Here is a 14498-nt window from a genome sequence, read left to right as displayed (position 1 = left end):
CTACAACTTTTGTATTGGATACTTTTTTGTTTGACGTCAACTTTCGCCAGAAATCCCAATGATACAACTTTTCAACCCCCCAAATCAACCCTTTGCCACCCCTGCTCACGAATTTATTTTTTTTAGGTCTATTATAAGCCCTTTTACCATTTCCACTTATAAAAGTCCAAGTAACAATTTTTTTTTTCTCCACGCGTAATTTGGTTGATAATTACTGTGTCTTATTTTTGAGTTTTAACAATGAGCTGACATCTCCATAGAAACTATTACTTTTATCCTAAACTGACAACTTCCATTCTTTGTACGCAAAAGTACCATTTCGTGTTCTCGTTACAAAAATAACTTAATTTGTTCTAGAACAAAAAATCTTCCTATAGTTGTTATTAATTTAATAATTGGATAAATTGATTCAATATAATGAATACTTATTTCTGAAAACTTCCTATATTTGAATGGGTATATAATATATACTGAAAATTTGATTTTTCTTTACAATTTCTCCCTCAAAATAATAAAAGAAAAACGCACAGAAGCCATGTTGTGACGTCATACCGTTCGTTTGCGGCTAGCTTATATATAACTGGGCGTAATATATTTTTAAAGGAGCTAGTGCCAGTAATAAATATTATTTTCTGGTAGAGTTCATTAAAAAAAGTCAAAAAAAATATTTGTTGCTTCCGTGATGTTAATACCAAGGAATTACTTTAACTTTAGTGCAAGTCGAAAAATTAAAAAACATAATCTTTTGTACCTTTAAAATATCGAGCTACAGTGCTCAAATTATATTGCTATATTGTTAAAAAAAAATTTTTTTTTAATTCATACTTAAATTTTACTGTCACTACATTAGATTTTATCGAAAAACTCAAATAGAATTTATTACTATTGTTAAAACATGTTATGGTGCTCAAAGTATGTTAACAAATTATTTAAAAAAAAAATGTAGGAGGATCATTAGGATAATAGGAAAAAGGACAATTTTGACAAAGCATTATCTACATTAGAATCGATCGAAAAAAATAAAAGTAGGATTCTAGATACAAAAATAACAATTTCGTTTCAGTTACCTAAATTGTCTTTTTGTCAAACATGAATAACATGATTAAACGAATCATAAATATAAATAAAATAATAAAGATATTAAAATAAATACACATCGTACGGAATATTCTTACATAGGGTCTTCCATTTTTCGTTAAATATTGGTGCAGATGCACGTGCCCCGCCTTCTCGGCCAACGCGGCTGGCGTGTTTCCTTTATTATCTCTGCTCTCAATATCTGCGCCTTGCTCAACTAAGAATTTTACCAAGCGACAACCTTTCTTCGCGGCCGAGTGCAGTGGGGTGCGACCCTTTCTATCTTTAGCGGTGAGGTCTGCTCCAGCTTCTAGAAGGAATTTGACGGTGAGTAACTGGCCCTTCTCTGCGGCTAGATGTAGCACCGTACGTCCCTCTTTGTCTTTCAAATTGACATCCGCCCCTTGATCTACGACAAGCTTGAAATGTGACAGTGGCCAATAAATATCTGAAAGTTGAAGCGAATATTCTTCAAATATATTCGAGACGTCTCTGTAGAGGATAGGATTTATGTTCACCGAAAACCTTTCGATGGCTACGTGTAGCATCGTGCGCCCTCTATCGTCTGTGGCATTCACGTCCAAACCGCGTTCCACAAGAAACCGAATCATGTCCTCATCAGCGTCACAAGCGATCGCATGAAGAACTGTTTGTCCGTCATTATTTCTAATGCCAATATCCATGCCATTCTCAACGAAGACTTTTACAATATCCAGTCGTCGCCGTCTAGCTGCTAAATGTATTGCCGAGTTACCAATTCTGTCTGTGAAAGAAACATCGGCGCCATTTTCCACCAGGAACTGAACGCAGGACAAGTTACACGAATAGACGGCTTCACTCAGGGCGGTGTCACCAAAATAATCCTTATTGTTTAAGTCCGCGCCACTCTGCACTAGCAATTTTAACGTGTCCAAGGCTTCACCAGAAGCCGCTAGGTGTAGTGCTGCAATTCCGGAATGATCCTTTATGTTAATATCTATGCCTAATTCTATTAACAATTTAGCAGTTGATACATCGCATCCTTTTTCTGAAACTAAATGAAGTGCTGTTCTGCCGCGATCGTTTTTACTGTTGATATTCGCGCCTTTCTCTACCAAGTACTCGATGATGTGTAATTGTCTCCCGCGAGTAGCGGCGAAAATCAAGGTCTCGCCGTTTTCAGATTTACTATCGACGTCAATTCCTTGTTCTATCGAAGCTTCCAAGGCCCTTAGAGAGCCCGTGCAAGCAGCCACGTACGGGACTATGGTATTCTCCATGTTATTCCCCAAAATATCTAAAAGGAACGTTGTCATATCGGAATCTTTTACTCTAACATCTTCGATGCTTACGGTCTCTTCGAAGCTTAGAGCATGCCCCAATAAATATTTTGTTACATCAATGTGACCATTCTGAGCAGCTAAGACAATCGGTGTTTCGCAAGAATTGCTCCTACTGTTAATATTCGCCCCTTGTTTCACTAGAAACTTCACCATATTTAAGCGACCCTCGCTAGCGGCGAAATGCAATGGAGTTCTACCAAGATAATCCTTAATGTTAAGTCCACCCCGTCTCAAAAGGAATTCTAAACAATTTAATATGTTACAGTTCCGAATCTTCCTGCGAATTTTTGTGTCGTAAATATCATCTAAATCAACCTCTTTATCTCTGATAATTGTAAAATTGGCACACTTCAAAAGAAGATGAAGGATCGCTACGAAACCTCTCACTGCCAATTGATGAATTAAATCAGCGTCGTACATCCAACTGCGAACCTCGTACGAACCGGTCTGATAATTCTTGAAAATTGTAGACGGCAGAGAATCTACAATCTTCTGTAAAAAACTGTCGAGGAAAGTAAGAACAACTTTATATCTATGTGCAACAAAAACTTCTTCGATCACAAACCTTTGAAACTCAGCACTTTGGTTTTGATTTTGAAGTTCTCTTACTATGCTCTTGGCGATAAAATATTCCGCCAGTGTCCTGTGAATATAATCGATTTCGTTTGTGGCAAATTTGTGGTTTGACTTTTGGACAATTCCTATCTTTAACGCTATAATCTCCATATCTGTGATGGTTTCGTAAAATGAAAACAGTTCGCATTCTTTTTCAGCGAGGACAATTTGCAAGGCGAGTTTTCCGTGATAGGCGAGACACTCATCGAACTGATCGGTCAACGCCAGAGTAGCCGCCGTGTGTCCATTTGGATTTTCTTTGTCGATGAAAATGTCTCGTTTTTTGTCTATAAACAAATCGTATAATTTCACTAAATTCATTTTCTCCGGCAACTTGGGTTCTTCTTCGTCCTCATGTAAGTACTCTTTGAATCCTTGCCAGTCCAGAACCTGCTCCGATGCCATACTTTCTTGAAATATTTCCGCCATCATCCTCAGCTGCAGGGGTATGCCAGCGAAGTGGTCTTCCATTCCGTTAATCCGGTCAGTCAGTGACATTTTATTCACGAGAGCCTTGGCGTACTTTTCGCACTTCCTTTTATCGGTGTCTTCTTTTAAGTTTAAGTGATGCGTCCAATATCTCGTCAGAAAATACATTTGGTTCTCTTCGGTGAAGGGTTCCAACGTAAACAAAGCTACTTGCAATTTTTCCTTCAAATCCTCGACCATATGAGGCCTCGTAGTAACAAACACCTTCGCAAAATTGAACGCTTCTTGACACTGCAAGAGCAAACTTATTATGAGATCAGTATAATCTGGGCTAATTTCGTCCACCCCGTCTAGCATCAAGACCACTTTTCTTTTCATTGCGAAAACAAAATTTTCAATCTTGTTTATCAATCTAGTGGCATCCTTGGAATTCAACAGGTCCAAGACGTGTATCGTTTTCTTTTTCCTTTTCAAGGAATCCTTTAAAATACCAGAAAAATCATTCAACTCTATTTTTATGACCCACNGCCATACTTTCTTGAAATATTTCCGCCATCATCCTCAGCTGCAGGGGTATGCCAGCGAAGTGGTCTTCCATTCCGTTAATCCGGTCAGTCAGTGACATTTTATTCACGAGAGCCTTGGCGTACTTTTCGCACTTCCTTTTATCGGTGTCTTCTTTTAAATTTAAGTGGTGCGTCCAATATCTCGTCAGGAAATACATTTGGTTCTTTTCGGTGAATGGTTCCAACATAAATGAAGCTACCTGCAATTTTGACTTCAAATCCTCGACCATATGCGGCCTCGTAGTAACGAACACCTTCGCAAAATTTAACGCTTCTTCACACTGCAAGAGCAAACTCATTATGAGGTCAGTATAATCTGGGCTAACTTCATCCACCCCGTCTAGCATCAAGACCACTTTGTTTTTCATTGCGAAAACGAAATTTTCAAGCTCGTTTGTCAATCTAGTGGCATCCTTGGAATTCAGCAGGTCCAAGACGTTTATCGTTTTCTTTTTCCTTTTCAAGAAATCCTTTAAAGTAGCAGAAAAATCGTTCAACTCTATTTTTATGACCCACAAATGGGGGTGTCTGCCCTTAATAATAGCCGCCGAGTTGGTAAGGACGGTAGTCTTTCCCATACCGGCTGTATCTGCGATTAGAATAATATTTGGATTTACGTCAAAAATATTGCCCTCTGAATAAAAGACGTTTGCTTCTTGGTCCTCCATGTTCTCGATGTTCCTCTTAAATATGCGGTTTATATAAAGGGGGCAAATACTTTCATCTAAACCGATGACAGGTGTCCCAACGGTAACTTTCTCGTTGCTGATCAGTCTTTGTAAAATTAAATTAGCAGCTTTCTCAAAATCTTCGGTCTCCCCCATTGGGATTAGTTCTCCTAAACTGAGGTCCGTCCCTTGGAAAACGATATTTCTCTTGTTTAATAAGCTTTCCCGAGTTTCTTCTGACAAGTCGTCGAATGTCCCAGAACCAAAAATAACCTCACTATCGCTCTGACCTAATCCAAAGAGTTGATCCAACTTATCATCGGATTCAGTTACTAAAATTACTTTTTTGTACTGACAATCCTTTAAGGTGGCACTTAATTTATCACCTATTTCGGTCATTATTACTTCTTCCACATGTTTAGGCCAAACGATAACTAGAAAGGTGTACTGAGACAATTGGAATGCCTCTACTACTTGCTTCTGAACTTCAATGCCGTCATCGGGATCGACGCACAGGATTTTCGATGTATCGTTCTTCAGCGCATGATATACCTTTATCATCTGTAGCAAATATCCGTCTTTAGCTATGACGTGATAAATTCTTTTGGGATCCGGAAATTGCAGGTCGTTATGTCGAAAGACCACCCTGTATTGATCTAGTTTTAGCCAGTATTTGGCCGTCCTTAATTCAGAAAACATCGCCTTTGCGCGGGCCTCAGTTAAATATATTCCGTCTTTGTGTTGGAACCAATCCGTTACCTTGGCGCGTATTTCGAAAGAAGAAATCTTTTCGTACAAGTCGTTAGACCTTTTCAAGTAGGACAATAATTGTTGGATAACTTTTTCCAAAGCGTTCTCGGATGGATAACCGGCATAAACCTGCAAGCATTCCAAAAAATCCTTTAGATTTTGATCAGTGATTACCGTTTGGTCAATATTCCTATTATGGCAATTTTTTTCCAAGTATATTTCAACGCTTTCTTTTAAACGAGGCAAAATCTCCATATTAAACGTATAAAACGAATAATCATCATCCTCACAATATAACATGCTTTCAGAAGAGATTCTTCGACTGTCCAAAAATTCCAAGACCCTCTCGTGGACACAAGCGTTAGTGCAGATAATCACGTTTTTCACTTTAAATTCATTTTTGATTTCTTGGTATGAGAGAAAATATTTGGGAAGACTGAAATCGTCGTTTTTCGAGTTAGTAGAAAGCAATTCCTCCAAAGTGATCTTTCTTTTCTTCTTGTGCTTAGTCTGCAGCAAGACGGCGCCCTCTGGCCACTCCAGCACCACGTCGTCGAACTTCGCCGCTCGTTTATTTTCCGTAGAAAGCCTCCAGTTGGTGATACTCTGCAGGGCGTTCAGAAGAAACATCGTCAGGAGGCCGACTTGGAACCCAACGCCCTTACTGCCGGCGTCTCCACCTTTTTCGTACCTGGCTCTGTCCATTTCTTTAAACTTCGTGTTGTGTGCTCGTAATTAGAAGCGACCTGAAACATAGTAATATACGGGATGTTTTTTTAAATCCCGGTCATTATTTCGGGAGCTTGTCCCAGTGGTCTGAAGCCAGTGACTTTAGAAATGGCTCCTATTCAAATATCTCTGAAGATGTTTGACGTGTAATGATGAAACGTTTAATAATCTTCGTAAACAACCACCCCTTGATGTTCCCACAATATTATTAAAAAATGGCATCCATAATATGCAACACTTATTAATGGAGTCAAGATAGATTTTGACTTCGCGAAAATTACTGGAAGAGAGAACTTTTTATTTTTCGCTTTGTAAAGTTGTCAGAAACAACATATAAAAAGTTACCAACTGTAGAGTGTACGCTAAATTATTTATTTAACAAATTAGTTGCAAAATTACAGTTTTTGCAAAATATACAGGGTGATTTTTAAGTTGATACTTTCCTTTTAACACTGTATAGAATGCAAGAAAATAAGAAAATTTTTCAAATAAAATTATATCCGAAAATGCTTCGTTTCCGAGATACAGGGTGTTAAAGTTTTAAGGAAAAAATGCCTTTTTTATCATAACTTTCCTACCACTCCAGATATTCCCACAAAATTTGGTACACTTCTTTTGACCATTAAATTACATTTTTTGATGTAAAAGTTTTCAAAAAATTTCTACCAGTGGCGTTCGAACAGGATTTGTATTGAATTGTTTTTAAGAAAAAAAAAGTACGCCACTGCTTTTTCTTAAAATCAATATTATGTTTGTAATACTGATTTACTTTGGAGTTAATTTGGTCTCTTGATATTTGTTCATACGACGAACGGTTTTCGTTTAAAGAAAGAAAAGCCATTTTGATGAATGGCAAAATCGCTAAAATCTGATATGGTGTTTTGTATGTAAAATTCGTTTTTGACTAATTTGTATTAAAGTAAGGCCAATTACTTTCATTACTACAATTCAAATGTAATGAAAAAAATGTATCAGTAGGTATTATTTTCAATAAAAGAAGCAACATTTTAAAATCGCTTGATTTAAGTACCTGAAAAAAAGGATCCAAAAACTGAACCACCTGCAAAAAATTGTCGGTTAAAAGTATGTTTATGTTTAGGTTTTTATGTCAAGCAATGGGTTGTCAATTTCTTGTCGATCACTTGTGTCATACCTTTCCGACATGATTTTATTAGTTATATTGGAAAATGGCTCATACTTATGAGAATAGTGAACTTGTGGATATGCTGCTAAGTTACGGGGAGTGTCATCACAATGCGGCTGCAGCTTCGCGGCTATACGCGGAACGCTTTCCCTTAAGAGTTCATCCCACACCCCGTACCAATGTTGTTCGGAGGGCAAGAGAAACAGGTGATTTCAGGGAACATCGTGGGGGACATGCAGGAAGACCGAGATAACCTGACAATGTGCAGAAAGAACAACAAATTTTAAATATTACCGATGAAGACCCATCAAGAAGTACTCGAGATATTGCAGATGAGGTCGAATTAAGTCAATCAAAAGTATGGAAAACACAGCTATATCCGTTTCATGTTCAACGTGTACAAACGCTACTACCTGAAGACCATTCCCGCAGAGTCCAGTTCTGTGAATGGCTCCTACAGAACCAAGCAGCTGATCAAAATTTTTCTAGAAGAATTGTTTCTGTGGACGAGGCAATATTTACTCGAAATGGAATCAATAATTTCCGAAATACTCATGTATGGGCTATTGATAATCCCCATGCTATTAANATTTTGGCTATATTTAATGTATAAAAAATGCGAATTTTACTCGAAATCCATAAACAATATCGAAATTTTGTAAGAGCAAAAAAATCTTCTAAAATAGTGCTTACTTTAAAAAATATAAATTCTGTCGTCATTGACATACACACAAAAAAGTTACGGGATAGCCAGTGGCGCACAGGCACTAGAAATAGAACATCCTGTATATGTATTCTCTCCAAATTCTATATTTACCTTGCTCTTATATAAAAAAATAAGTGTACCAAATTTAAAGTTTCTAAGAAAAATATCGTTCAAATTATTTGAAAAAAAAATAGGTTATCTATTCTATATTTAGAAGGCTAGGTATATCTCAATAGGCGCGCACTTTTGTGTATAGGTAAGTTAGGCTAAATAGTCTTATTTTCATCCAAGGAACCTGTGGCCAAGCGTTGTCCATCCTTTTCAGGGACACCCTGTACATACGGTTTTCTATTATTTTCGGCCATTGTTAATGCAAAATTCAACTATTTTTATTCGCGGTTGTTGAAACTTTATAGAAAATCGTCAAATAAACAAAAAATATAGAGACTCTTTTTTATTTAGAGCTTACTTTCGATGTTACAGGGAAAAATATATCGAAAAACGAGTAATTTTTCGTTCTTTTTGTATGTTTGTTGCTCCCGTGAATTTAGCAATGGTTTTTTGGAATAGGCGAACACGGATTCTTATTCTACATAACATTTGGGATTTTTCTCTGCAACGAAATTGGTGACTTCAAACAAAAACGCCAAAGCCTACTTTTACTGTTGTATCGCCTGGACTATAAATATTTATCTCACAAGTGGCATACAGGAAGCGTAAACTTGCTTCAAGAATGTTGCAATCGTCAAAATAATCTACAATAAAGTCACTCAAAAATTTGTTTGAAATCGATACGTAGGTACGAGTATCTTTTTGTCTATATTCCTTTATCTTGAAAATGATGCGTCATTAAATATGGCCAAGTGTTTTATGTACATTTTGTTCAGGATTCAAAATAAGAGACCTTTGTTTTGATTTGAAAAATAATTTGTTTTAAATAAAAAATAAAAGGTGATAACTTTCATAATTAATTTTATCAGATAACAAAAAAGATAATGGATGCATTTATAGTTTTTGGAATACAGTTTTAGTGCTGTTTGATAAGAAAATTAATCTACCTTGATTTTTGATAGAAATTACTTAACGAAATATTTCACTTATTGCAGATAACTAGTTATTAACACTGTTAGTTTTTTTGCACAATACGGAAATCTCTATCTTTTCTACTTATTATTACTTATCTTGCAAAAAATTGATAACAGAGACAAACCTTATCTTATCGAATTAATTGTATTAGGTATTTCTCAGAAGGAATTATATAGATTACAACGTTGCTAAAATGTTTACATTCGACGCAACTTTTAAAAAATTTAATAAATTATTCCTTTAGATAGGTATAATAGAAAGCGTCTTTTTTTATTAGAGTGCTTTTTTCGGGCGTATATACCTTCGTTATTTATTAAAGATAGACCATCAAAAGATGCAGAAGTTATGTCACTTAAAAATTATATTTTTTTCTTAAAAATGCTCACGAAATAAATATATGGATTTCGGAGATGTTTAGAAATCGACCGTAGGATCACTATGACCAATAACGGAGCAATAATGGCAGTACCAATAATACCAGAGCCCACATATTTATATTTTGAGGTCTGTGGGCGCAAATTGTGACGATTGACTAAACCATTAACGGTAAAAGTACATTCGTCGGAAAAACAAATATTAAATATAAAGTTTGGGTCTTGGTCAACTTTTGCCATNAAATGTTCATAAAGTTTTTTTCTAAAATGCGAATTGAAGGCTGTAGAATTTTTTTTCTTCCAAGTAGTGCTGGCAACTGAAATCGGTTTTTTGGATAGTCGGTTAACCGGTTTCGGATAATTCGGATTTTTATGAAATCTGAAAACCGGTTAATCGGTAATTTGATTCTTCAAATATTCGAAAACCGGTTATTCGGTTATTCGAATCTTCAAATAACCAATAATACTATTCGATGATCTACTTCCTATTTTTTTTTTTTTTTGGACATCGGTTTGTCCGATTGCAATTAACCTTTTTTTTTTTAGACAATTTCTCCGGGTCTGTCTTTGTAAAGCACCGATTTTCAGATATCCGGTTTTGGCGATTCAAGTAACGGGTTATTCGAATAACCGGTTTTAGCAACTATTCGACTAACCGGTTTTATCTGAAATCGGTTTTTGCGGAACCCGGTTAACCGGTTTCACTTTTTTCCGGTTTTTGCCAGCACTACTTCCAAGTATAGCTCTCGAAGAGCGCGCGGTCCCGAGCGCGCTACACTAAATTTGTTATGTTATAACTTTCGATCTAATTGATCAAATCGACCTCACAAAAATTTAAATGAAAGAAGAGTCATCCGGCTATCAAAATTTTATGTCTGTAAACATGAAAAAAATTTATATATACTTATAGTGCGTATACAAATTTACGTCATTCTATAATTTTGTACAATAATAATAAAATAGCTGTGGTTCTTTTAATTTTTAAAATAAATATCTGTAACTTTCACAGGTTACTCTTCAAATGACAATTGAAACAGTGAGCGATATAAAAAAAAATCTTAAAAATTTAATTTGGAAAAATATTGAGCCCAACATATTCAATAATTTTAAAAAATCACAAATTTGACTTTTTAGGCCATACTTTATAGATCAAAAACTGTAGTTGTAAATGTGATATTGAAACTTTATGAGAGCACTTTTTAAAGCTTAAAATCTCTATTTTAAGATGATGCATTTTATTTTCTTACAAAATTNTTTGTGCTGTACTGGCTTTTATACTGTCATGACTTCCTCCAATAGCCATTTTGAAAACGTTCAGGGCCGTACTCAGGAAAAATTTTAATTGATAGCTAAAACAATTTTTTTTTAAGCGATTACAATATAGTAATATCATATAATTCAGAATTAAAATTTACTTTAGATTTTGTCATAAAAATAGCAGCGTCGTAATGAAAAAGATTAACATGATGGTGGCCCCTTCAAGAGAAACGTCGGATTGCAAAACTGTTGACGCCATTGGATAGAGGGAAAAAAGTGGCACTGTAAATTTGTAATTTATTTTAAAATTCGTTTTCAAATAAAGCCAAAAAATAAACATTTTGCAAAATTTCGGGTTTGTGGATTTCGCGTCAACAGTAGACTTTGCAGTTAATACTTTGTATTGCTGAAATCTCAAATCATCCAGAGATAATTTATAATTTTTGCATTTGTACTTCGACTTAGATGTTTATAGCAACACTGTACAAAAATAAAGTTTTGGGTCAAACAATGCGACACCGTTTTTTTTGTATTTTTTTTCGTAGAATTGAATGGTGAAATCACTTTTTGATTTTTTTTAAATTTAAACAATTTATCAATAATTACTGAAAAATGTATTGTTGCAAATCATCTTTTCTTTTGCATTTTTGAGCATGTTTTTGAACTGTGATTACAGATTTTTTTATTTCACCAAAAGTATATGTAAAAACGAAAAAGTAGAATTTTTCTTTGAAAATAAGTCTTTCAGATCGGAGATAAGAATATCTCGGAAACTTCTTGATTTTTTTATGCAAAAAAAAATGTGGTTATTTAAGACACAGAAAGGTATATTTTCACCAAGTTTCGTGAAAATGTAATTATTTTTGCGGAAATGAGAAATAAAAAACAAAAAATCAGAAAAAAAACTATTTTTCGTATTTTTCTCGGAAATTTTGAGGTTCTCTTAAAAAGTGGCATGTACAAAAGTTGTAGATTTTTAAAAGATCTACAACTTATCAACCCCCCAAATCAACCCTTTGCCACCCCTGCTCACGCATTTATTTTTTTTAGGTCTATTATAAGCCCTTTTACCATTTCCACTTATAAAAGTCCAAGTAACAATTTTTTTTTCTCCACGCGTAATTTGGTTGATAATTACTGTGTCTTATTTTTGAGTTTTAGCAATGAGCTGACATCTCCATAGAAACTATTACTTTTATCCTAAACTGACAACTTCCATTCTTTGTACGCAAAAGTACCATTTCGTGTTCTCGTTACAAAAATAACTTAATTTGTTCTAGAACAAAAAATCTTCCTATAGTTGTTATTAATTTAATAATTGGATAAATTGATTCAATATAATGAATACTTATTTCTGAAAACTTCCTATATTTGAATGGGTATATAATATACAGGGTGTATCTAAATAACACCGAAAAAATTCAAGGGGCGATTCTCCGATGAAAATTAATAGGGGTCTTTGGTATAAAATTTTTTGAAAAAACCCTTCCCTGAAAAGTTACGCCCCTCCTAAAATTACAAAAAAAAATTGTTTTTTTTTTATCTTCCACGTACATGGTGAACATTNAAATGTTCTTAAAAAAACTATTTATTATTGTTTAAACAATTAAAAAACAATTAGCGTACAAAAATAAGTTTATAACTTTTTTCTAATACTTACCTCCAAGTAATTTCAAAAGGTTTTAGGAAAATCCATGCTTCCCATAATTATTTCGAATTAATGCGTAATTTTAAGCTATCTTGACTCCACTATATGTCAAATAACTGTAATCTTTGACGTGAGTAAATTCAATAAAAAGTATGTGATTCGCTACATTTTTACACAACCTGTATAATGCAATTTAACACGCGGTCTGAAGCGATAAGCTATATTGTCTGTGTGTCTCAAACATCTTCAGAGAAATATTGGAATAAAGTTGAAAGGTTTCTTCAACATCAACATTCGCAGTATGTCACTAATTTGTTAAGTTACTCACAGACCAGGGCGGATCTGTCGAAATATTCCACTTCTTGGATGTACGAGGGGCAAGCTAATTTTTGTTGGAATACCTCCATTACAATTCACATAATAAAAGTGTAGATCCCTGGATCTGGGCGAGGTTCGGAACATTCTCAAAATTGCAAAAATGTTTAAAAAATTTAAAAAAATACCTATTTTATCTGAGTTTTTTACTTATACTCTCATGGTGACGGCAGATTAGAATTATTTCAGAGACTACTTTGATTTGAATTTTGAAAATTCAGGATACCGGGTTTTCGGGCATGCCCTTCTCAACTAAAATAATGGCGTACACGTACCACTTCCGGTTGTACAGGAAGTCACCATCAAATTGCTTATTTTAAATGGAACATCCTATATATTATTGCAATTTTGGATTTTACGTGTTAATTTAGGTGGACTTTTATGAAGTTTCCCTATTCCTAACATTAACCGTTTTCGAGATATTTAATTTTTTTCAAAAAAATGGAGAGAAACGGTGACTAGCTTCAAACCATGAGTATTTTATAGTAAGAAAGATAAAGCGACAATATTTATAGGGGGGATAGCTAGACCCCTAAGCTTTCCATCAATATTTTCAAAGTGGCTTAATTGCATACAGGGTGCTAGAAATTTATTGCCGAGTTTAGTTAACTTCAAACCTTCATAAGTCGGTTTTTTTAAATGGAACACCCTGTATGTTTTTTCTATATTCTGATACACAATTTTATTCTCTTTCGAACGGTATCAGGGTTCCCTATACCTATCTTTTCTAGTTTTTAAGTTATCTACTATTTTTTGTGTAATCACCTAAACTCATGTAATTTCTTGCGAGGATAGCTGTGGAATTTTTAGCAAAACTTCAAAACAAACAACTCAGTTATTTATTATTATTTATTCGCAGGCGTTGTTTAAAATTATAATTTTTGAAAAAAAATAAATTGCAAATTGATAATTGTAATCTAATTGTTTAAAAATAAAAAAAGGGTGTTAACTTTAAAAATTTACTGTGGTCGTTCTAATCAATAGATTTCAATTTTTTAAAAACCATTTGAAAGGTTGAGCAGTCTTTTCTATGTGAAAAAAATTTCAAATATCTAGATGCTTTATTTGAGGCTGTGCAACATTTTGAAAACTCGAAAAATTTTTTTCAAAATTTTATTCTAAAAATTATTTTGCGAAAACTATCGAACCGATATTAATGAAATTTGATGTGTTGTTTTATTATACTCTAACGTTTTTTTTACCAAAATTTGAATGCCCTCGAAGCAATTAAAATATTTTAAAAAAATTATGCATAAAACTGGATTATTTTGCCTTTTTTTCATCAATTATTGCTATTTTGGAACATCGGTAATAAATTTAAACATTTTTAACTTACAGTATATTGTGCAAAATTCAATTCTAAAACTTTTTTCCGCTTAATATTCTTCCAAAATGCATAGGTTCCAAAATATAAGTAAAAATCTCAGATAAAATAGGTATTTTTAAAAAATTTTTAAACATTTTTGCAATTTTGAAAATGTTGGGGACCTCGCCCAGGTCTAAGGATCTACACTTTTATTATGTGAGCTATATTGAAGGTAATCCAGAAAAAAATTGATTGCCCCCTCTCACATCCACCTCAAAACAAAAAAAAAGCCTTGTTTTGATTTGAAAAACTACGAAATTAAAGAATAATTAGTTTTAAACAAAACATATTTATTTAAAGATGCGGGAAATAACTTTAACGGTGATAACTTTCACAATAAATTTTATCAAACGACAAATAAATATAATAGAATAGTTTGCAAATGT

The 14498-nt window shown here is 34.1% G+C and overlaps 1 protein-coding gene across 1 annotated transcript in view; it reads right to left on the bottom strand.

The window, feature by feature from the left end:
• The window catches only part of LOC111691956, a 16367-nt gene extending 12422 nt beyond the window's left edge, over positions 1 to 3945 (bottom strand). Inside the window, exon 1 of the mRNA XM_023455513.1 lies at positions 1074 to 3945. Within this exon, the coding sequence (XP_023311281.1) occupies positions 1074 to 3821 (2748 nt within the window). The 5' untranslated portion in view covers positions 3822 to 3945. The remainder of the gene's footprint in view (positions 1 to 1073) is intronic.
• Positions 3946 to 14498: the final 10553 nt, after the last annotated feature.

Source organism: Anoplophora glabripennis, unplaced genomic scaffold (genome assembly GCF_000390285.2).
Source record: "Anoplophora glabripennis isolate ALB-LARVAE unplaced genomic scaffold, Agla_2.0 scaffold565, whole genome shotgun sequence".
NCBI classification, from domain to species: Eukaryota; Metazoa; Arthropoda; class Insecta; order Coleoptera; family Cerambycidae; genus Anoplophora; species Anoplophora glabripennis.
The sequence above is the reverse complement of the archived record's forward strand: the minus strand, read 5'-3'. Positions and strand labels throughout refer to the sequence as shown.